The sequence below is a fragment of the Myotis yumanensis genome, unplaced genomic scaffold (genome assembly GCF_028538775.1).
Source record: "Myotis yumanensis isolate MYYU_CA2020_CCGP unplaced genomic scaffold, mMyoYum1.0.hap1 SCAF_19, whole genome shotgun sequence".
In the NCBI taxonomy this organism is placed as follows: domain Eukaryota; kingdom Metazoa; phylum Chordata; class Mammalia; order Chiroptera; family Vespertilionidae; genus Myotis; species Myotis yumanensis.
In genome coordinates this window covers 21,808,793-21,832,335 of record NW_027223770.1, presented here as the reverse complement: position 1 = coordinate 21,832,335, position 23,543 = coordinate 21,808,793, and the positions used below count along the sequence as shown (strand labels likewise).

The following is a 23,543-nucleotide window of genomic DNA, read 5'->3' as shown; positions in this document are numbered from 1 at the left end:
AATGTGCCAGCCACATAGTAGGTCCTCACTCATGGGTGGGACCCACCATGAAGCGCTGTGCACGTTGCAAAGCAGTTTGCTAAAATTATTTTGATGGTGGCTCACCGTTTTGTGAGAAGATGTCAGTCACTTCTCATCACCAAAGAGCTCTTGAATCCCTTCCTTTCCACCCCTCCCACCACTTCCCCACATCTGCCTTAGCATTGGAGTCAGACAGGGTGAGTTCAAATGTTGGCTACCGGTGTGTGACCTTGAACAAGAGCCTTCAGCCGCCCAAGCCTCAGTTTATTCATCTGTAAACTGGGAATGATAATAGCGCCTACCCAGTCAGGGTGACGTGAGGATTAAATGAGATCATGCACATGGAGCATGTGGCACATAAAAAGAGTGCATCTTTGTTTCGGCCGTTGTCATGATTCTGATAAACCTCAGCCCTGACTGTACCAGGCACAGTTGCTGGGACCTCATGTACTCCTCACAGAAATCCTAAACACTATGATTATCTCATTTTATACATGAAGACATAAAAAGGTTAAGTGGTGTGTCCAAGATCACTCAGCAGGGAAGTGGTGGGGGCGGGATTCTAGGCCAAGGCTGCCACTGCATTCTTTACTGCTATTATCATTATTACTAGAGGCCCGGTGCACAAAATTCATGCACGGGTAGGGTCCCTAGGCCTGGCCAGCAATCAAGGCCAGCCAGGGCCTTCCTTCGTTCCGCACCACCCTCTGGTGGTTGGCGCATGTCATAGCGAGCGATCCAACTCACGGTCTCCCAGTCAAACTCCCCAGGGGACACTTTGTATATTAGCCTTTTATATATATAGATATTAGCATTGGCATAATTACCATTACTGATAGTAGCTATTGCTACCATCCCCACTATTGTTACTAGTAGTAGTGCTGTCATTACTATTTTTTTAAATACTGTAGCCTCTAGACCAGTGGTTCTCAACCTTCTGGCCCTTTAAAAACAGTTGTGACCCACAACCATAAAATTGTTTTCGTTGCTACTTCATAACTGTAATGTTGCTACTGTTATCAATCGTCATGTAAATATCTGATATGCAGGATGGTCTTAGGCAACCCCTGTGAAAGGGTCGTTCGACCGCCAAAGGGGTCGCGACCCACAGGTTGAGAACCGCTGCTCTAGCCTAACAACCTACATTGTGTGTGCCGTCAGACCAGCCTCACAGCAAGGCCTCCGAAAGCAAGCAGAGCGGTCTCGCTGCACCCAAGCAGGAGACACGCCCATTTGACTTCTGTCACATACCACTTGACAGGCCAGCTCACTCCACATTGCTTGGCCAACCACCCGGCACAGCTATTCCCCAGGGCCAGCCTCAACCACCACGGCACCAGCCCCGCCCAGCTATCTTTGGAAATGTCATGTTAGACACTTCCACCCCTGGCTTCACTTCAGAGAAGCCCAGCTCTCAGAATAACTCGAAAGCCCTCCACCCCCAGTGAGGACAACTCTTACTGCCTGGAGCTACGGTGCCAAAGAGCTTCCACGGGCCTCCCTTCCTGGCCCTGGGCCTCGGGCCAATGGGTCAAAGGACTGGGCAGGACCTCCCTCTGCCCAAACACTACGTGCCACCCTGTGTCACTGGCCCCTTTTGAGCAGGACCTCGGGACATTAGGGAACAACCTTGGATGGGGACTTGGGGGCTTGGGTTCTGGTCCCAGCTGTGCCATTATTTCTGCATGTGACCTTAAGCAGATACTTAACATCTTTGAGCCTCAGTTTCCGGTTTCTGTAAAATTGGCAGAAAACTAGCTCCTAAGGCAAAGAACTGTTGTGAGGATTAAATTATCAAATGTCTAGCAAAACAAAACAAAAAAAAACCAGTGCCAGGCATGTGGTAAGTGCGTGCTAACTGTTAGCTATCATCACCATCATCATAATGCCATCATCGTCATCAACATCACCACTATCCCCATTATTACCACCATCATCATCACCATCACCACCATCATCACCATCACCACCATAATCCTCCTCAATACTGTCATGGTTATCATTGTCATCATCATCATCACCACCACCATCATCATCAGTATCATCACCGTCACTATCATCATCACCATCATTATAACTCCATCATGGTCATGGTCATCGTCATCAACATCACCACCATCCCCATTATCACCACCATCACCACTATCATCACCACCATCATTATCACCACCATCATCACCATCACTAAGACCACCATTTTCACCACCATCACCACCATAACCCTCCTCAATACTGTCATGGTTGTCATTGTCATCATCACCACCCCCATCACTACTATCATCATCACTATCACCACCACCATCATTGTCACCATCATCATCACCAATATCAGCAGTAGCAGCAACACTGTCACCATCATGTCATCACTATCATTATTATCACCATCATTGTCATCATCACCATCATTGTTACAGGTCAGATTCCTCAGGAAGCCAACTCTGAGATGGAAATTAGCACACAAGGTGTTTATTGGGGAGTGTCCCCGAGATCAAAGCCTGTGGAAAGGGCAATTAATAACACAGACTTGGGCAAAGGGAGGCGATGGGCAGCAGTGCAGCCCCAGCAAGAGTCTCCGTTGACCCCATGGGGATCTCCAAATCTGATGGCTCCTAAGAGCTGTCCACGGTGCCCTGACCAGTTTGGCTCAGTGGATAGAGCGTCGGCCTTCAGACTGAAGGGTCCCAGGTTCAATTCCAGTCAAGGGCATATACCTTGGTTGCGGGCACATCCCCAGTAGGGGATGTACAGGAGGCAGCTGATCGATGTTTCTCTCTCATCGATGTTTCTAACTCTCTATCCCTCTCCCTTCCTCTCTGTGGAAAATCAATAAAATATATTAAATTAAAAAAAGAGTTGTCCACGGTCAGAGCCCCTATCACTTAACAGTGGCTCTCGCCGAAACCGGTTTGGCTCAGTGGATAGAGCGTCGGCCTGCGGACTGAAGGGTCCCAGGTTCGATTCCGGTCAAGGGCATGTACCTGGGTTGCGGGCACATCCCCAGTGGGGAGTGTGCAGGAGGCAGCTGATCGATGTTTCTCTCTCATCGATGTTTCTAACTCTCTGTCTCTCCCCCTTCCTCTCTGTAGGAAATCAATAAAATATATTTAAAAAAAAAAAAAAAAAAAAAAAAAAAAAAAAAAAAACAGTGGCTCTCAACCTTCTGGCACTTTAAATACAGTTCCTCATTTTGTGACCCAACCATAAAATTATTTTCGTTGCTACTTCATAACTAATGTTGCTACTGTTATGAATCGTAATGTAAATATCTGATATGCAGGATGGGCTTAGGGGTCGCGACCCACAGGTTGAGAACCGCTGACTTACCATCTCTAAAATGTGTTGCACTATTGGATTTGAGACTTCCTCTTCTCTTTTTCCAAAGGAGATTTGCACTTTACAAGAAAAGGAACCAAGAGCAATGCTTACCACCGATGAATAACCAGTTAATGATGGAATTCCAGGCATCTGTTGGACTTAATATCTGGGGGCAAAGGAGCTTTGTGGGAGCTTCTCACACTGTCCCATTTGCCTGTCAGCCCCAGAATCTTGCTCACTTTCCCACAGCAGCCGGGCCCCTGAGGACCATCTCCCTTCGGGTGGGTGCTCATCCATTCTAACCCTAGAGGCCTGGGACAGCATGGCACTGCCTCCAGGCAAGCATTCCTGCTCGGCTGCCGGGATCCGGGGCTCCTCTTGACCTTTCCCACTCTTCTTCTAGGTTTCGGAACCAAAGGACAATCAGCTTGTGCGGGCGAGTCATTTTCTGGCTGAGCTCACAGAGCTGAGGGCCCCCAGGGAGAGAACCTGGGTCAGGATGCCTGGGCTAGGTGGTCCGGGGCCAGTGGGGGCCTCTCTTATTTGTCCTCCTCACATGGACAAGCTGAGAGGATGAACTGAGGTTGCACAGACAAAGTGCCCAGGACAGCCTGGCACTCCATAGGTGCTTACTAAGTGCTCATTCATCCAAAGGACAGGCCCTTAGCGGGCACCACGGGGCAGGAGAAGGAGTGACAGGGAGATCAGGCCTCTACTGTCTGCAGAACAAGAGCTTTCCCTGGAGCCTACGGCCTCCAAAGCCCCGCCTGACCCCGGCTCTGCCCGCCTATCACCTCGCTCAGCCCACTCCAGGGGCTCTGGCCTCCCTGCTGTCCCTCAGACTCATCAAGCTCATTCCTACCTCAGGGCCTTTGCACCTTCTGGCCCCTCTGCCCAGAACCCTCTTCCCCAGAGCTTCACAGGGCTGCCTCCTCCATTCAGGTCTCTCACCTCAAGTGTCACCTCCCCAGATAGGCCACCCCATCTACCCAGGTTTAAGCAGAAACCCGTGCTACTCACTCGGCCATCACACTGTTCATTTCCTTCAAAGCACATGCCCCTTTGGATTTGCATTGCTCAGGGAGAGTGTGTCTGGGGGTCACCACCTAATCTCTGATGCCTAGAACATGACTGCATACAATGTGGGAACCGCTCCCAGCGGTTTGTTCTGGCCGCGGGCCTGCACCCGCAGTGAGGGCCCTGGAAAGCTAGGAGGCAAGAGATCCGTCCCTACTCCCTGAGCAAACCTCTGCCCCTCCCTGTGTTTGTAGTTTATCTACAAAATGAGGGATTGGGCCCAATAAATCCATATTCCTTTCCAGCTCAAACAAAAAAATTCCACAAACTTCGAGTTTTTGCCAATACCCCACTCACGCCAGAACATGATTCATCTCTGCCGACTCTGCCTAGCAACCAGCCCTTCTCCCCACACCCAGAACCAAGTCCCCCCGCCCCCCCCAAGAAAAATTCCTCCCCCACCACACACCCTCCCAGCCTCCCCACCACCCTCCCCCGCCCCCTCTGGTATCCTGGAGAGGAATGCAAGGCTTCAAGATCCCCCGTCTGTCTGCCACCAGCATTTTAAGGCAACCTCAGAATGTCTCGGGCTATGTCTGGAACCGGTGGGGGGAGCAGCTCCCCCTGGGATTAGCACAGGAAACAGAGGCAGAAGTCGAGCTGGCGGAAAGCGCTGACCCAGCACGAGGAGATCATTTCTATTCTGATGCCTCGCCCTCCTCAAGTGCCCAGCTCCCCGGGCCTTGAAAAGTGTCTGCCTTGTAGGGAGAAAGAGGAGGCAGGGGAAGTGGACGCGAGGGAGGGACGTTCCCTGCTGGACACAAAAGCAGCTCGTTCGGATTTCCTAGGGATGGTCTCCTCTCTTCCTCACAGAGAGAAGGGAAACCTGTCTCATTGCAGTAGATACTGGCAAGCATTGGATAAACTTCAATACCTATTGGAGACCCCAGATCTTGGCAACTCAAGAACAGAAAGTCATGTCTATTTATCAGAAAAAGGGTATTGATCAGAAAACCACAGCAAACATCTTGGCTGCTGGGAAACGTTGGAAGCGTGCTCGCTGAAATCAGGAACCAGGCAAGAATGTGCACTACCACAAGCAGCCTTGTCATCATCTCCAACATCACCTCCAACAACACCACCATCATCACCTCCACCATCACCTCCAACACCATCACCACCTCCATCACCACCTCTAGGGCCTCCATCAGCTCCAACACCACCATCACCACCACCTCTGCCATCTCCACCATCATCACCTCCACCTCCACCTCTACCTCCACCACCATCACTACCACCTCCACCTCCACCTCCATCATCTCCACACCATCATTATGATCACCTACCTCTGCCACCATCACCACCACAACCTCCACCTCCACCTCCACCACCATCATCACCACCACCTCTACCACCTCCATCACTATCATCACATCACTTCCACCACCACAACCACCAATCATATTGAATTGGAAGTCCCAGCCATTGCAGTAACTAACACACACACACACACACACACACACACACACACCACAAGTGAGGAGCATAGACAGGAAGCTATGCAACAGTCACTCCTAGATGCTTTGATCATCTGTTTACCTAGGGATCCTCCTTGAATGAGCACTGACCGAACCAGGTGACCTGGCCTGGAGACTTGTCTCAGCCATGACCTTTCTGGGTGACTCTGGGCCTCAATTTCCCATGTGTAGCTTGAGTTGCAGGACTATGCCAATTATTTGCAAACTATGCTCCACTGAGCCCTAGGGGCCCCTGAAAGAGGCAAAGGGAGGCCCACAGATGCCCCTGGGTATCCCATCCCCCTTCCAGCTCGACTTTCATTCAACACATGTTAGCATTCCTAGTAAAAGCCTATTACAACAAAGAGTTCTGTGGCTCAAGGAAGTTGAAAATCAGCAGATACACAGCCAGTACCAACAGGGACTAAGGATGGAAACAGATCCTTCATAGAGGAACTCCGTGAGGAAAAGCCTCTATCTCACCAGGAATCAGAGCGCCATCGCTAACACAACAGCACAGTCCCACTTCTCACCTATTGGAAAAAAGACGGAAAACGAGCAGTGCTCTAAGCGTGGGAAAATGAAAAACGCTTCTTAGACCAAGACGGGAATGGACACGGGTGGCGCATCTTGGAAATGCCAATCGGCAGCATCTCTGAAAACGCTACCCACGTCCCCTTTCACCGGCGGTCCCACCAGCAGGGCCCAGGAGCCGCCACGTGTCTGCATATGCAGGGTGTCTTTGGACACGTGTGATGACGCAAAGGCCCCCAGCTCTGCCATCCGTGATCTCCAATTGGGAGCTCGCCCAGCGCCTGCCACGGCCCCAACCCGGACCCAGAGGAACCCTGAACCGGCTCCATTCCAAAGACTCCTGAAGCCCAGGTGAGCTGAAGGCTGGGCTCATACCTCTAACAGGTGACTTTCATGGGCGAGTCCATCCCATCAGGCCTGCCCCCTAGAGCGCAAAGCTCTCCCCCTCCCGCAAGGTTGACCGCAACCCACACGGAGGGTGAGCTGCCAGGACGAACCTAGCACCTGATCCCTCTCCCCGACTCACCAGCTGTGTTACCTCGTGCTCGTCAACAAGTCACTGAGCAGAGACGGGTGTCTCCTTGGCTAAATGATGCTGATCAAACTGACTTCGTAGCGATTTTTCACACGAAATTATTTATGTGAGAAGCAAGTTGGGAAATTATTGACTATATTTCTGTTCCAGACCCTGGTCCCAAAGCCAACTCTGAGGATCCTCTCCGAGGACAGGACTCCGTCTCTTTAACCACCCCACGTGCTGGGGGGGGGGGGGGGGGGGGGGTGGTCCTTTTGCTCGCTTATTCTAAACTTAGTGGCACGAACATCCTTGTACGTCCATCTCAGGGTCCACAGGCAGGTCTGCAGGCAGGTTCCAGAAAAGCAGGTCTGGGGCAAAGGGCAAGGACGTTTACAATGTTGGTAGATGCTGCCCCGGGACCCTCCAGAACGGGCCATTTCTCTCTTGCTCAAAACCAGACAGTGCGAAGATCAGATCTGGGCAGAGACGAAATGTTCTTATCTCAGGAGAGGTCATGGGAAAAATTCAAGTGTTTCTAAGTGACCGTCCAATGGCCGGCCCAGCCCGCCGGCCAGAGCCCTGCCGCAGGCCTGGTGGCGGGGAAATGGGTCTTAGGGCCTGGTTTCCTGGATCAGCTACAAGAAGGGACGTCCTGCTGGTGCAGGGTTGCTGAGATCCGCGAGGAGGCGACCAGAGAACCGGGGAGCTCTCTTCCAGGGGTCTCTTAAAAGGGGGGAGGTGGGGAGTTTGGCCTCTCTGGGGTGAATGAGACAAGCAGAAAGAAGCAGGTTCTCCCAGGATCTTCTGGTCCAAGAGGCGAGGGGCTCCTTTGGAACAGTCTGCGGCCCACCTCCGGAAACTCACAGCCAGCCTCCGGCCTCCCTTTGCAAGTGGCGGACCTGCCACGCAGCCCGGCCGGGGAAGAGGCGGCGCAGGGCTCCACCCAGGGCGCCAGGCCGGAGCCAGTGTCTTCCCAGGCCCCCATCGCCACGTCCCGCCTCCGGAGAGCCCAGGCCCGCGGCTGGACCGCAGACCCCGCGGGTGCTCGGCGTCTGTCCTTCCCGCAGCATCTGGGGCCGGGCCTCGGCGTTGGGGTCCCGCAGGCTGGCTGGGTCATTCGCCGGATCCACGTGGCCTCAGGTTGCACGTCGGGTGGCTCGTGACGCCCCAGCGGGCATTCCGCGCAGGGTGGGCAGCCGGGATGCCGCGCATGCGCTGTTTGTGAACCGGAAGAGCCCAAGCCCGCGGAGGGTTGTGGTCAAAGCCTCTTTGCAGCCCTTCCGCCCTGCAGACCACGTGACGCACGAGGCACGTGGCACCGGGCACGTGGCACCCGGCAGCGGTGAAAACACCTGAGCCAGCTTAGCTGGGGGGCCACGTGGAAGTCTTAACACATTGGCCTTGGGCCCTCTCCTCCAACCCCTTCTGCATTCATGCACTCATTCATTCATTCATTCATTCATTCACGCATGAGTAGGACTGCCAGCAGCGTGCAGCAGTGGCTATGGGGACCAAATAGCCCCAGGAGGTTCAAAGCCCAGCTCAGGTACTTTCTGGCTGTGTGACCTTGGGCGAGTCACTGCACCTCTCTGAGCCTCTGTGTGTTCCTCTGTAGAAGGTGGATAATATCCATGCCTCCCTCAGCTTTGTGAGGGCCCTTGTCTGCTACACAGTGGGTGCCCCAAAATGGGGGGGGTTCTTGGAGCTTGTCCAACGCCCTCCATGGGGACCCTCTGATCTTCATTCAAGGAGCTCCTCAGCGGTAGCTCAGCACTCCCTGCGAAGCATTCATTGAGCACCTGCTGAGGACCCCGCCCCATGCTGGGCTGGACCCGCAGGGCGTGGAGGAGAAGCCACCAACCTCTTTGGAGCTTCCTGCCTGGAGGAGCAACAGGGACAATCAGGAGAACCAGAAGCCTGGACTCCTTCTCCATCTGGGCCTGGCCACGCTCCTCGGAGCCTGCGACCGGGCAGGACCTGTGGTTTCACAGGGAAAGCACCGAGGCTCCCAGAGGCGGCAGAAGCTGCTCAAGGCCACACCGCCCGGAAGTGGGGTTCAAACCCTGGGATTGGAACACCAGCCTTTTCGGATGCAAACACCTATGTCCTCCCTCCGTGTGCCTGGAGGAGTTTCCTGCCAGAGCCGGTGCTGATAGGAATTCGGTTTGTTTTCCAGATGGGGACGAATCCCACTGGGTCCCCCTCGCCTTTCCAGCCCCCGAGAAATGATCCTGGCACCTGTCCCCTTGGGCCCAAGTCCCTGGGCTCCCCAACCCATGTTACCAGCCATGTGTCCAGCTCTGCCAGCCCAGACAGTGCCTAAGCCCTGGCTGTGGTCACCACACCCCAGAGGGAGACAGAGAACAGCTGCATCGTGACCCCGGGCCCCCTCTGGGCGCCAAACCCCTGCAGAGGGGCGCAGGAGGTGGGGGGCCTTTACATCACCCAAAGGGCAGCGTGAGCCCATCTCTCTTCTCTGGCCACATCCTCCACCCCTCCCTGAAGCCCACCGCACCTCCCCTGGCTGCTGGCGTTGCTCTGGTTTCGCCGACATTTCTAGAACCTGCTGCCTTAGCCCCCAAGGAAAGACGTTAAGACTAAAATGCCAAGCATCTAAGAATCACTGATCTCATGAAGCTTCTAAACCTAATCCTGGAAGGAAGAGGTAACTCACAGAACTGCCAACACACACACACACACACACACACACACACACACAGAGAGAGAGAGAGAGAGAGAGAGAGAGAGAGAGAGAGAGAGAGAAGTTGCCTCCTCCTCTCCTCTTTGGGCCACAGCACTTCACAGTTTACAGCTAACAAGCTCACATCCTTGGAGCACCTGTGGGGGCACTGTCCTAAGCACTCGAAGTGAGCCAACTCTGCCTCCACCTCCCCTTCAGGGTAGGTGCCACCATTGTTCCCATTTCACAGATGCAGAAACTGAGGCCCAGAGAGGTTGAATGTCTTGCCCAAGATCACACAGCTGGGAAATGGCAGAGTTGGGATTCCAACCCAGGTCTTCCGAAGTCTGAACCCCTAACCACCATGCTACACTGCCCCGCACACTGTAAAGTACGTTTGCATCTAGTAACCTCTCAGCAAACTGGGGGGTCCAGGGGACAAGGCAAGGGCTGTGGCCCCAGCTTTACAAGGGAGGAACCCACAGCTCAGAGAGAGAAGCTGTCTTGCCCCAAGCCACACAGCCAGGAAGGGCCTCATTGGGTCTCCTGGTTCCTTATTCCTCCTCCTCCCCTTGCTGTCGCCAGTCATTGACCCCTTGGCAATCCTGTTTCTCCTTTTTCCCCTCCAGACCCTCCAGCTGAGCCTGGCTCTCCAAACCCCAAGGGAGATGCCCCAGGTGGCTCCTCCCAGACCTGGACCTTCCAGCCCTGCAGGGCCCCCGTGGGGGGTGGGGTCTGTGCCGGGCATCGCAGGGGCCTCTGGCATCAGGGACCCTGGCAGGAGCGGATTTATGAGCCGGGCTATTTTATACGTTGCAGCTGCTTCCATAAACCCTGGGCCGGCCTGGGGAGAGGGGCGCAGCTGTGGGGAAACCTCCCGGGCCCTGGAGCCAGTGCCAAATCCTCCTGCTATTTGTGAGCAGCCGGAGGAATCCTGAAATGAAAACTTCCTGAAAAAAAAAGGGCAAATCCCTGTCCCTCTCCAGACAGGCCCGATCCTTCCCCCACACCCAGTGAAGAGCCAGGATGAGGCAGAGCAGGGCTGGACACAGCGCCAGGCTGCCCACCAGAGACCCCGATTCTCACCAGCTCTGGACAGGTCCCAGCTCCTATCTGGTCTTTATATGCCCACTTATAAAGTGAGGGCCTGGCCTCGATTAGGGGTTCTGAGACCCTCTGAACTGTAGAGGTTCCCTTAAGTCGCTGAGCTCAAACATTCCCACTGTTTAAGGTTCTATGCTCCAACTACTGGCTGTGTGTCCTCGGACAAGTTACTTGACCCCTCTGGTTCTCTGTTTTTCTCCTCTGTAAAATGGGGAGAAATAATGACCATCTCATTAATAGGGCTGTGAGGGAGAAGTAACCTAACATCCGTAGTTCATAGCAGGTTTCTTTGTAATAGCCCCAAATTGGAACCCACCGAATGTCCATCAGCAGGTGAACTGACAAATTGCAAGGCTGGAGGGTCCAGGTCTGGGAGGAGCCACCTGGGGCATCTCCCTTGGGGTTTGGAGAGCCAGGCTCAGCTGTAGGGTCTGGAGGGGAAAAAGGAGAAACAGGATTGCCAAGGGGTCAATTTGTAATACATCCAGACAAGGGAATGCTACTCAGCAGTAAAAAGGAGTGAAATATTGATACATACAATAACGTAAGTAAACCTCAAAATATGTATGTCAGACCAAAAGAGTACACACCGTATGGTTCCATTTCTATAAAATTCCAGAAAATAAAAACGAATCACAGCCCTGGCCGGGTGGTTGGAACATCATCCTGTACGCCAAAAAGGTTGTGGGTTCGATCCCCAGTCGGGCAACCAATCGATGTTTCTCTCTCACACGTTGATATTTCTCTCTCTCTCTCTCTCTCTCTCTCTCTCTCTCATCAATAAAAACATATCCTCGGGTGAGGATTTAAAAAAAAAAGAACCACAGTGACAGAAAGCAAATTAATAGTTGCCTGGGGACTGGGGCGGGGGGATGGAGAGGAACAGTAAGGAGGGTTTACAAGAGGTAACAAAGAACCAATCAGAGGTAATGGATGTCCATCATCTTTTTAAAAAATAGATTTTTATTGATTTCAGAGAGAAAGGAAGAGGGAGAGAGAGAGAGAAACATCAGTGGTGAGAGAATCATTGATCGGCTGCCTCCTGCACGCCCTCTACTGGGGAGCGAGCCCAAAACCCTGGCATGTGCCCTTGACCGGAATCAAACCGTGACCCACTCTTCAGTACCCCACCCCCATCCCCTACCCCAGAAGCCCCCATTCCCACACTGGGCTGGGGCCCATGTCTTGCGGTGGTTTGGCTTTCTTCTCTCTCCCTCTTTATGGAGACCAGGCCTGGCCCTGGGACAGACTCCCAGGCTGAGGGCAGCTGTGTGGTTTTATAAGCCCCGGGACAGTAGGGGCCTGTTCAGGCCCTGGCAGATTCCCGGATCCCTGAGAACAGTGAAACCCCCCACCCCCACCCCACCTTCAAGCCCACTCTCCCCCCTGGCCGGCCACAGCCCCCAACCGCTGTCTCCCTCCATGGCTCACTCCCCACTGGTGCCCAGCCAGATGTGTGCCCATAAAAGGCTCTTCTTGGGTAGCAGCACTGCAATTGTGGGAGCAGATTGGAGGGGCTCTAAGCAGGAGTGGGGCCCTGCTGTCCCCCACTCCCCAAGGGCTTCATTCATTCATTCACTCATTCATTCATTCGTTTATCAAAAAAGCAGTAGAGCCCAGCAGAGAACTCAGACTCGGGAATCAGACTGCAGGACTGGAGTCCTGGCTGTGTGACTTCACCTCTCTGGGCCTCAGTCTTCCCACCTGTGACATGGGAATAATAACAGTGCCCACCTCGTAGGGTGGCTAGTCCAGTGCTTGGAGCGGTGCCTGGCCCATAACAGGCGCTCGTTAATTGTGAGCAATCATTATTGTCATGGAGCTCAGGAGACTGTGGAAGAGAGGCTGGCCAGGGGCCATCAGGGAAGGCTCCCAGGAGGAGGGGGCATCTAAGCCAGAATGAGAGGGAGTTAACAAGGCAAGGGGTGGAAGGGTGTTATAGGCAGAGGGAATAGCAGCAAAAAAAACCTGTTTACTTTTCTTCCTGCGCTGGAGCTCAGACCTCCTCCTTAATCCCCCACGGATCCAGGGGACACAGGCTATGGCTAAGGAGACCCTCCAGAGGGCCCAGCTGAGCACTGAGGGGAGCCCTGATTGGGAAATTCACCCCTGCCTACTCCCCCAGATCTCCAAGCCTGACCCAATCTTATGTGGTTGTTGCCCATCACAGGGAAGCTTAATGCACTTCCTAGGCACCCCCAGCAGGAGCTCAGGAACAGGCCGAGATCCTGTCACACCCAGAGAGGTTGAGTGACTTGGTCAGAGCCACACAGCCTCCGGGACTGAGTGTTTGTATTCAATTCTCCCTGTGTTCTTGGGCGGGAGCTGGTCTGGGCTAAGAAAGGAAGGGCCGTTCCCCACTGAGCCAGACAGAGGCCATTGTGTGTTGGGAAACCCAAATCCGGCCCCCTCCGGGTGGATGTGGGGTCGGAGGAGGAGAGGGGCAGCGGGGGATGGCCTCCCTGCCCCCATCACCTCGGGGCTCCCAGCCCAGCCACATCTGGATCCCAGCTGGCAGCTCTGGGCAGAGCAGGAGCAGTGGCCGCAGGAACTTGCCATCAAAGGCAAGGAGCAGCCTGGTGGCGAGGAGACAAAGGCCAGGGCCGCCTCCAACCCCAGGCGCCAGGGAGTGTGCTGGTGCGGTGAGTGAGGCATTGCCTCCGGACCCACCCCATCCTCAGCCACTCTGCAGGGGGATGGGAAACTGTAGCCTCCGCTGGGAGCCCCCCACTGCCCACGCCTCCTCGGGGGCTCCCCTGTGGCCGCCACGCATGGAACCTGGCTTGTGGCCACAAGTCAGGGCCACTGCTCAGCCTTGGGGACACAGCCTTGGGGACATGAGTCTCTGCCCCATCCCCCTGGGACACCCCTCTTGCCTCCCTTCCCCACTTGATTCAGCCCCTGGAGCCCCAATGATGTGTCTCCCCCAGAAAGTTGCCCCACCCCATGGAACAGTGAAGGGGAAGTGCCCTTCAGAAAAGCAGCAAGACTCAGGCCGGATAACGTTTATTGTGCTGGTTTGTTACAGCTCAGCACCCGGAAAGTTGTGCAGAGGTTGGGGGGACCCCAGATGGAGGGATGGGGAAGAGGACCCCCCAGAGCCTCCCCAAATCAGGACGGAGCTCAGGCTCCCTGGTCGAGGACTAAAGAAGGCTGTGGACATAGGCTGCCAGACACCGCGTGTGAGCAGAGGGTGGGGGGGGGGGGGGGGAGGGTCCTGGGTGCCCTGCTCCAGGCCAGGCGTCAGAGACCCTCCACCCCCCAGACTCCCCAGAGTGAGGTCGCCTCACTCAGAACCCCGGGCTTCTAGGCTGCTTTGGGAGCCTGACAAAAAGGTTTCGTTCATTCACCCCATCCTCACACCCCATCCCCACGGCAGTAGCGGGCCGAGCCCCCACATCCCACACCCCAGACCAACCAGATGCTGCGGGGCACCTTCTGGAACACTGAGAGCAGTAATTTCCAGAGTGCGCCCTGCAGCAGTTTCCACTGTAGCTACTAAAAAATAATAATAACGAGAGTACTCCCTGGTCAAAAGCAGTTTGGGAAAGGCTGTGAAACCAGAAACCAGATTCTGCAGGACTTGTCAGAGCCCTGGGGTGGTCTAAGGGGGTGCGGGGAGTCGAGAAGCAGTGTTTCCTCAATTCATTGGAAGCCAACATCTTTTTTCCTACAGGGTACCTCAGGGAACCCAGTTTGGGAAATGCTCATTTTCGTACCTGTCAGGGTACCACAGGGAACCCAGTTTGGGAAATGCTCATTTTCGTACCTGCCAAGAGGTGAGCAGGTGAGGGGCCCACTTCTGCCGTAGCACTAGCCGCACCCGCCCCAGCCACTTCCACGTCTCCCGGTTAAAATCTTCCAAAACTCCTAGCTGATCGGTTTACCTTTCTACCTCGAGGGTGATGCTGGCCCGGTCACGGGGGACCCACCAATTGTGTTTCCTAATCGACGTGGTTGTAAGAGGGACACATCCCCAGCCCCGCCTCCCCACAGGAGCTGTGCTTGGGATGTAGCCCTTCGGGGCTGCAGAGGCAGATGTTCTAGAACTTGGTGAGATTCCCAGGTGGAGCAGACACCAGTGTCTGTTCACTGTAGGAGGGGACACGCTGGGATTTGCAGCTGGGGGTGGCCCAGGAGGGGACCACTAGGGGCCAGACAGTCAGGGCCACAGCCCTGGGGGCCTGTTAGACGCTAGGGGTGACACTGCCACAAGCACAGGGACTCTGGGGGGGCCCAGCTGGGTCTCCGGCTTCCTGGGCTAATGAAGGAGCCGCTTCTGGCTCCCCTGGGCCTTCTCGGTCCCCCAGAACCCCCTCTGCCAGCCCTGAGCATGGCCCCTCCGTCACCCCTGGCTTCTCCGTGGGGACACCACACCCTGAGGCGCCCCGGTCCTCCTCCTGGCCGCCTGGCTGCTCTTCCTCTGACTTGCCCTCCGTCATCCTGGCTCCATCTCCACCGCTCGGCGCCGCCCTGGTGGGAGACCTGAGGTTCTGGGTGGCGGCGAGGATGTCGGCCTGGAGCTGCTGGGAGGAATCCAGGGCCTCCTCGGGCCGGCCGTCGGGGGCCCTGTCGGGGACCTCGCTGAAGGCCTGGGGGCCCCCGGCCCGGTCCCTCTGGTCCACGTACTTCTTCTTGGGGAAAGACGAGGGGTAGTAGGCGGAGGCCTTGTGCTTCTGGCGGGTGATGACAGCGGCGCAGACGGTGAACATGACCAGGAGGACCAGCGAGCCCACCACGGCGATGAGCATCACGTACTCGCGGAAGAAGTCCACGATGCCGTCCAGGAAGTTGGTGGGGGGCTTGGGGCCCGCCAGGGGAGTGGGCTGGGGCCCCACCGACGTGGCGCTGAGGGCCGGGGTCCGGGGCGGCGGGAGGCTCGGGGAGGAGGCCGAGGAGTCATCGGCCTCCCCGCTGCCCCCCATGTCCTCCAGGAAGGAGACCTGCACGGGCACGGAGTGGGCCATGGCGGGCAGGACCCTCACGAGCAGCAGCAGCGACACGACGAGGCGGGGGGGCCATGGCAGAGACCATGCTGCCCGGGACCTGTGAGTGCGAGAGGCAGAGAGAGGTCAGGGGGGGACTCAGGGTCTTAGGGGACCCCGAGGAGATGCAGGAAATATGAAGCCACTTCCTTCCTCAGGCCTGAGCCTCCACGTGGTACAAAGGACCCCCGTTCCTTCCTATGTGGGGTTCACACCTGCCCCCCGCCGGCCCCCCACTCCACTCTGAGGTCCTGGAGGGCAGGGTCTGAATCTTATTGATCTCGGCATCCTCGGGGTTTGGCCCTGTACCTGGTATACAGCAAGTGCTCCATAAATGTATGTTGACTGACTTGAATTAATGGTAATAATTTAGCCTTTTACTGCTTGCCCTGTGCCAGGTGCTCTTGTACCTTTTTTGATGTGGAATTTCTCATTGCCTCTTGAGGATCACCCAAGGGGGGAGGTGCTATTATTTGCCCATTTTCCAGGTATGGAAACTGAGGCTCAGATGGGGTTCCGTGACGTGCCAAGGAAGAACGGGGGCTTGAAGATGGCAGGGCTGAGTAAGTGAAGAACTGAGGAACTGTCAGCGGACCCCCCTCTTATGGGGAGCCCTCCCCAGCAGCCCCCAACCCCTCTGGGGTCGCCTTCCCTTCTCGGGAAGAGTCGTAGGTTTTGAAGCCTGCACGTGTTCTGAGCTCAGCAGACGGCCTGCACGCCAGGAGCATGCAGGGAGCATCTGCCCCATGGCCAACTTCCCCTCAAGGCTCAGAGCAGGACCTGGAGGCGGCAGGGTAACCCCACCCCACCCCCACCCTGTGCCTCAGACAAAGCTGGAGTCCACTGGAGCCTGAGTCCCACCACTAAACGGGGACCAGCTGAGCCCTGCACCTCACTTGGTCCCAAAATGAACCCTTAGACCCTATCTGACCCAGACAGCCGGCTAGCTAATAACTTCCTCATGGCCCCGGTTTACTGACCCTCCCTGCCAGCCTGAGTGGGGCTAGGTGCTCAGATAAACCCAGAGACCTCCTTCGGTGGCCTCCAGGTCACCCCCTGAGAACCCCATCCTGACCCAGTGGAGGGCCCAGGACCCTGACGCTGGGTGGGGCTAGAGGCTCCAAGATAGAAAAGCCATAGGATCGCGTCTGAGGCTCTCGGGGAACTGAGATGGGGAGACAGAGGCCCAGAGAAGGCGAGGGGCAGGCCCAAAGGCACACAGCAAGTTCCCAGGCTGGAGAAGGAAGTCAGGCTTCCAACACCTTGACCGCAGGTCCCCTTGAGTGCCTGGGCCAGACGCCCCGCTTCATTACACGGGTGATGCACTGACCTCATGGTGACCGGGGGGGACTCGGAGATGAGGTAGGAATGGCGCCGGGCCATGGAGTGGCTTTTCCAAGGAAGCCGGGCCTCTCCGTGAAAGTGCCATTCATTGAAGCTGACTCCGGACAAAGTGGCTCAGATGGCAAAAACAAAAGATAATTCCAGGGCAGAGGAAGAGGCCACACTGCCCAGGGCTCATTGTTAGGGAGCTGGTCAGTGCTTTCTTCACAGGCCCTCCTCGGAGCCCCTATGTGGGTGTGAGCCTGCAGAAGCCCTGGGGGCCGGCGCTGCCCATCGTCTGCTTTCAGAGGAGGAAACTGAGGCTCAGAGACGGACAGTGATTTGCCCCAGGACACACAGACGATAGTGTCAGAGCTGGGGTTTGAACCTTCTTCTGTGTGACCCAAGTATTCTATCTATCTATCTATCACCTATCTATCTATCTATCTATCTATCATCTATCTATCTATCTATCATCTATCTATCTATCTATCTATCTATCATCTATCTATCTATCACGCCCTCTGGTTGGCATCACTTATTAGCTGGGAAAAGATCTGAGATGCTACATGAACTGCAGGAGCCTTCTCGGCCCCCCTCTCACGGGCACTTGTAGCAAAGGTCCTACTCAGCTTTGATCCCGGGGTCTAAGCCGCAGCAGTCCCCACCCTGCCTCTGCCTGCAGTCAAGCCCCAGGAGAGACCCCTCGTGGTGGCAGCTGAGCTTCTCACCACAGACCTCAGCCATGAGCGGCGGTGGCTGAAGCCCAGGGCTTTCCCAGGGGCCGACTGTGGAGTCCCCTCGCTGCAGGTCTGCAGGCGGCAAAGCAGGGAGGCCGGTTAGGCCGGATTAGAATCCGGGCTCCATCTCGGCTCTTCGGGGCCTCACTCTCCCCATCTGTAAATTGGGGGCATGCTGGGGAGGGGACACCTGGGAGCAGCCGAATTGCTACCCCAGCAGAGCTCCAGGGTCAGCCAGCATTTCCCCACAAAAGTCAACAAATGATCATCCTCACCCGAGATGTGCATTTGCTCACTATCTCCCCCCACCTCCAGGACAGGCCGACTTTTATACCTCGGTGGGTGAAATCTCCTGAAGTCTGATCGCCAAGGAATCTAGGAACACACACACACACACACGCATGCATGCATGCACACGCATGCACACTCACACGCATACATACATGCACTCACATGTACACACATGCACACTCACACGCATACATGCATGCACACATGCACAACAGAGAGCTGGAAGGAGAAAAGTGCTCCCTGCTCTGAAGCCTTGGTGTGAGGGGGACAGAGGACAGAGCAAGAGGCCACACAAACTATCTCTGGCTCTCAAAGGCCGAGACCCATCTCTCAGAGGCCCCCACATCCCACCACCCCACCTGGCCCCCCAGGAAATATGCAGGCAAAGTGTGGGAGCTGGCTGGGCCTCTCAGGTGATTGCTGTGTGACCCCACATAACAAGCCCCTGCCCTCTCTGGGCCTCAGCTTCCCATCCGTGGAATGGGTGCACTGGCCTGAGCATTTCTGAAATGGCCACAGCCCATCCGTTGCCCTCCCTCCTTCCCGGGTCCGGATTTGTTCCAAGACTCGGGAACTCATTGGCCATTAACAGCTGGGGTCAGGCCAACCGTCTCGTTTTACCCCGAGGGAACTGGGCTGAAACTGGGATCGGCTGCCCAGGGTCTCACAGCCTGTCGGGAGCCCTGAACCGAACCCAGAACGGAGAGGCCTCTCAGAAAACCCCACTGTGTCCCGGTGTCATCTCCGGGCCTCGGTTTCCACGTCTGTAGAGTGGGGATAAGGCCGCCTCCCAGGACCATTGTCAGAACCGGACAGCAGCGCCCAGAGCTCAGTAGGTGTCAGTGAGTGGGCGCCACATGGAGGGGAGGACCCCCGCTTGGAGCAGGGCCTCTCTTAAGAGCCGTCACAGGGTTTATTGTTTTAAAATGTGACGGCCCAGCCGATGCCAAGGATGCAAATCCACCCCTAAGACTTAGGTACCCCAAGACCCGAGGCCGAGGGGCCCCGGCAGCTGCTCCACCCCCACCCAGAAACTGGTAGCCAGAGGGGAAGGGCGGCCCAGGAAAACCTGGCTTCAATTAGTGGCCTTGGGGGAGGGGTCTGGCTGAGGCGCTGTGGCCCCTGCTGGGGCAGCGGAGGGCAGGGACCAGGGCCCTGGAGGGAGGCCTGGGAGGGATGGGGATCCTGAGGGCTCACACACACACACACACACACACACACACAGCAGCGGCAGCATGGACACACAATACATGTACAGACACATACATACGGACTCAACATCAGGCACCCCGAGAGCTCGCAGGGCCCGCCAGTACAGACACACAACACACAACGGGCTGATTCTCCGACAACACGTGCACATCACAACCCTGTCCCCCCATGGATACCCCCAGACCGGACGGCACAGTCCCAGCCACACCACCACCCGCCGACCCTGGGAGCAACCTCCCGGGCGTCCACTCGCAAGAACAACGCATCCCGGCGGCAAGGCCGCAGTGCACACGGGGGCACACTCATCCCGCACCCCTGGCCCTCAGCACATCACACACGCACACAGCATCCAGCACCCCCTCCAAACTCACACACACTTAGAGACGCCCCCCCAAAGCACTCCCGCCGGCCCCAGTCCCTAAACGCCAAGACATGCCCGGGCTCCCCGGTCAGAGGAGGGGACAGGAGGGGGACCCCGACTCACCAGTCCCTCCGCACACAGGCCTGGTCTCCCGCCAGGTGGAGCGAGAGAGAGTCCGTGCCAGTGCCCGGGCTGCTCTGGGCCGGCCGCCCCGCCCTCCTCCCGCCCCCTCCCTCCCTCCCCCCTCCCTGGCTGCGGGGCCAGCTTGATTTCATTAAGGGGTTTAGGGTGGGGACAGGGGGAGGGGTGGGGCTGTGCTGGGCCACACACATCCCCCCTCGCTCACACTCCCGCGGGCGCCCCCTCCACAGCTCCGGGGAAGCCCAGATGGGGCACTTCCTCCCTGACCATGGTCCCCAGGGTAGGCTGGGGCACACAGACAGACAGGGCTGTCCCACAGCGCTCCCCCCGCCCCCCCCAAAAAAACCCAGCAAGCTGGGGTCCTACCCTTCCCCAAAGAAGAGGAGGTCAGGCGGTTCGGAGGCCCCTGGACGTGAGGGGGAAACTCCCAGTCCTCGGTTCCAGCTGTGACTCAGGTTTTCCGAGGCTCGGGGTGCAGAGTGGGAGCCGGGGTGTGTGTAAGGCAGAGCATGAGCGAGGCCTGCAAGAGGGTCCGGGCTGGGTCAGGGAGCTCCTTATGGCAGCCACTGTCTGGCCCCTGCCTCCTCCAGGCCTCAGTTTGCCCATTTGCAGGGTGGGTGGGACACTGTTGGGGCTCCCTCAGCAATGACATTCTAAGGTTAGTGGCCTCGGAGTGGTTAGAGCAGGAGCTGTGGCCCCACTTCACAGATGGGGAAAGTTGAGGCAGGAGAGTCCAAGTGGCTCAGAGGACTGAGAGGTCAGTCGTAGCCCTGGACCCGGGACCTCTGGCTGACCTGAGGAGTCCAATGGGCCAGCGGCCCTTGCATTCATTCATCCATTCATTCATTCAGCAGACGAGTGTTCTAGATGTTCTGCGTGAACTCCTGTAGGGCATCAGGCGCTGTCCCCAGCAGGTCTCAGAGGTGAAGCCCAGCCCTCGGGAGCTTGAAGACTTCCAGGGAGAAAGACATTTATGTAAATTACTTTTTCAGAAAACAGAAATGGGTCTGTGGTACGAGAGGGGGCAGGCCAGGTGCTCGTGGACCCCGGGGCAAAGATGGTCCCGAGAGACAGAGTCAGGGCAGGGTCCTAGAGGACTTGACCGTGAGCCAGCGGAGTCTCAACAAGAGAGTCCCTGAGAGGCATTCCCGCGGGAAGCACCAGCCTGGGTAAAGGCCGGTGGCTGGAGGAGACGTGGACAAAAGGAAGGAACAGGGCCGTAACCGGTTTGGCTCAGTGGATAGAGCGCCGGCCTGCGGACTGAAGGGTCCCGGGTTCGATTCCGGTCAAGGGCATGTACCTTGGTTGCGGGCACATCTCCAGTGGGGAGTGTGCAGGAGGCAGCTGATCGGTGTTTCTCTCTCATCGATGTTTCTAACTCTGTATCTCTCTCCCTTCCTCTCTGTAAAAAATCAATAAAATATATTTTTTTTTTTAAAAAAAAAAAGGAAGGAGCAGGGAATGAGGGCTGGGAAGTCAGCAGGAGCCAGGGGAAGTCCCAGAATGTCATCCATCCAGCCTAAGACAGGGTCCGTTCTGTGTTCCCCCTTTAGGGGCAGAGCAGCCCCCAAAGGGAGTCCAGGAGCCCGAGGGAGACAGGCCCGGGTTCAGATCCTGCCTCCACATGCCCTGCCCCCCACAGAGCCTCTGAGGAGGGAGACAGAGGGCGTGAGCCTGCTGGGCAGTACCAGGTGTACCGGTTAATAATGCGGATTTTTTTCACTAGATGGAGTTACACATGTGTTGATATAGATGCGATTTGATATGTATGCTATTTTGTTGTATTGCTCCTTTAGATGACCACTTGTTTTGATCGATGGCACACGCGCTTTCTGAGCAGCACTTCAGAACGTATGAAGAAGTGGAAAACTGGGTCTCTGAATGGTCTGCCTCACGACAAGAAAAGTTCTATTGGGAGGGTATCCAGAAATTACCTGAAAGATGGGAGAAATGTGTAGCTAGCGATGGACATGACTTTGAATAAAGCACTTTTGATGTTTCTCTTGAAATTATCGTGTTTTCTTTGATTACAAAATCCACATTTTTAACCAGTTAATAGTCAATCCGCATTTTTAAAAAAATATATATTTTATTGATTTTTTACGGAGAGGGATAGAGTTAGAAACATGGATGAGAGAGAAACATGATCAGCTGCCTCCTGCACACATCCCCTTGACCGGAATCAAACCTGGGACCCTTGAGTCCGCAGGCCGACGCTCTATCCACTGAGCCAAACTGGTTAGGGCTCAATCCGCATTTTTAACCGGTTAATGGCTAATCTACATTTTTAACCGGTTAATGGCTAATTCACACTGGCCAGGCTAAGACTCATGTTTAATCACACCTGCAAATCCCTTTTGCCGTGGAAGGTGACATATTCATAGCCACAGCTTCCCGGGAGTAGGATGAGGATGCCTCCCACATGGAGGTTGAATATTGTGACCCATTCCCTGGGTTGCTGGGATCGTCCACCCTAAAGCACTGGGTTCCTCCTCCCAGAGAGCCTGCCACTGCACAGGCTCCGTCACTGCTCGGGGAGAGGTGAAGGGATGAGTGAAGCCCATTTGACAGATGCAGAAACTGAGGCTCACCGAGATGCAGCAGCATATTGAGGGTCAGAGCCCCGTCTCCCCCAGCCCCTGTGTCTCATGTGGAAATGAAGCTGCCAGGCCAGTGAGCCTCCCCGCCAGGGGCTCAACCCCCACAGCAGTGCCACCTCCCCCGGCCCCGTTCACGCACACACCCGCACACACAGACACACATGCTCTCTCCTTCAGCCAACCCACAAGCCCACCCCGCCATCTGAGGTCAGAACAGCAAAAATGTGAGCCACCGCGGGGAGGAGAAAGGACCCGGGAGTTCCAGCCCCAGCTCACACATCAACTGTGGGTGGTGGACCAGCCCCTGCCCCTCTCTGGGCTGCAGCTAAATGCGGGGTTGGACTGGATGTCTGCCACAAGCCCGCCAGCACTGCTCCCAACACTCTGACTCTCAGTGTCACACCCTGGGAGTCAGTGATGAGCAAAGGTGCAGAGTTTACAGAGCAGAGGGGAGGCCTCCCGGAAGTAAGTAAACAAACAAGTGACTGTCTAACTGCAAACGGGGCGAAAAGTTGGGATGAGATGTCCCAGGGGCTGTGGGAGGCTAATCCTAGTCTGGCCCTGAAGGTCATGGAGTCCTTCCATGAGACAGCAGAGTTGCCCATGAAGATGAGGAGGTATTTAGGAAGGCGAGGATGCAAGAGGATTCCCAGCAGTGAGAGCAGCACGTGCAAAGGCCCTGGGGTAGACGGGAACCCAGCAGCTTCAGAGCCATTTCTGAAGATTAATATCGAGTGAGAGGAGACAGACCAGCTCTATTCTGTGCACTGCCTTCCCCCCAGCACCCAAGACAGTGCCCGGAGCGCAGCAGGTGCTCAATAAATGCTTGTTGATGTTCGAATACCCACGCTGACCTCCACGCTTGCGTTCCCACCTTTTGACAACTTCATGTCCTTAGAGTTTGCTCTCCGCCCTCCCCGAGGATCTCACATTCCCCAGTTCCAGGAGCATTTCGGGGCCCAGGCTGGATGATCCCCCCAGTCTGCCCTGCTGTGGCGCCAGGGGGGTGGGCGTGGGGGCACAGGCAGGCCTCTGGCATGCAGCCACTCACTGGCAACCTGCAATTTCAGAGGCAGAGAGCAACGGGCCCTCTGCCCAGCCTTGAAGCTATTCAGCGACCTCACCCTGTGCCCACCGTGCAATTAGCAGCCATGACCCCCGCCCTGCTGAACAGCACGGCCGAGG

At 56.1% G+C, this 23,543-nt stretch overlaps 1 protein-coding gene across 1 annotated transcript; it reads right to left on the bottom strand.

Annotated features, from left to right (window-relative positions):
* Positions 1 to 13,695: 13,695 nt before the first annotated feature.
* TMEM119 (transmembrane protein 119) lies at positions 13,696 to 20,183 on the bottom strand. Its single transcript, XM_070399240.1, is given in 3 exon segments — positions 13,696 to 15,720; positions 15,722 to 15,751; positions 20,125 to 20,183. Coding segments are annotated over 2 exon segments (846 nt in total). The 5' UTR covers positions 15,740 to 15,751; positions 20,125 to 20,183; the 3' UTR covers positions 13,696 to 14,892.
* Between the last annotated feature and the right edge of the window lie 3,360 nt (positions 20,184 to 23,543).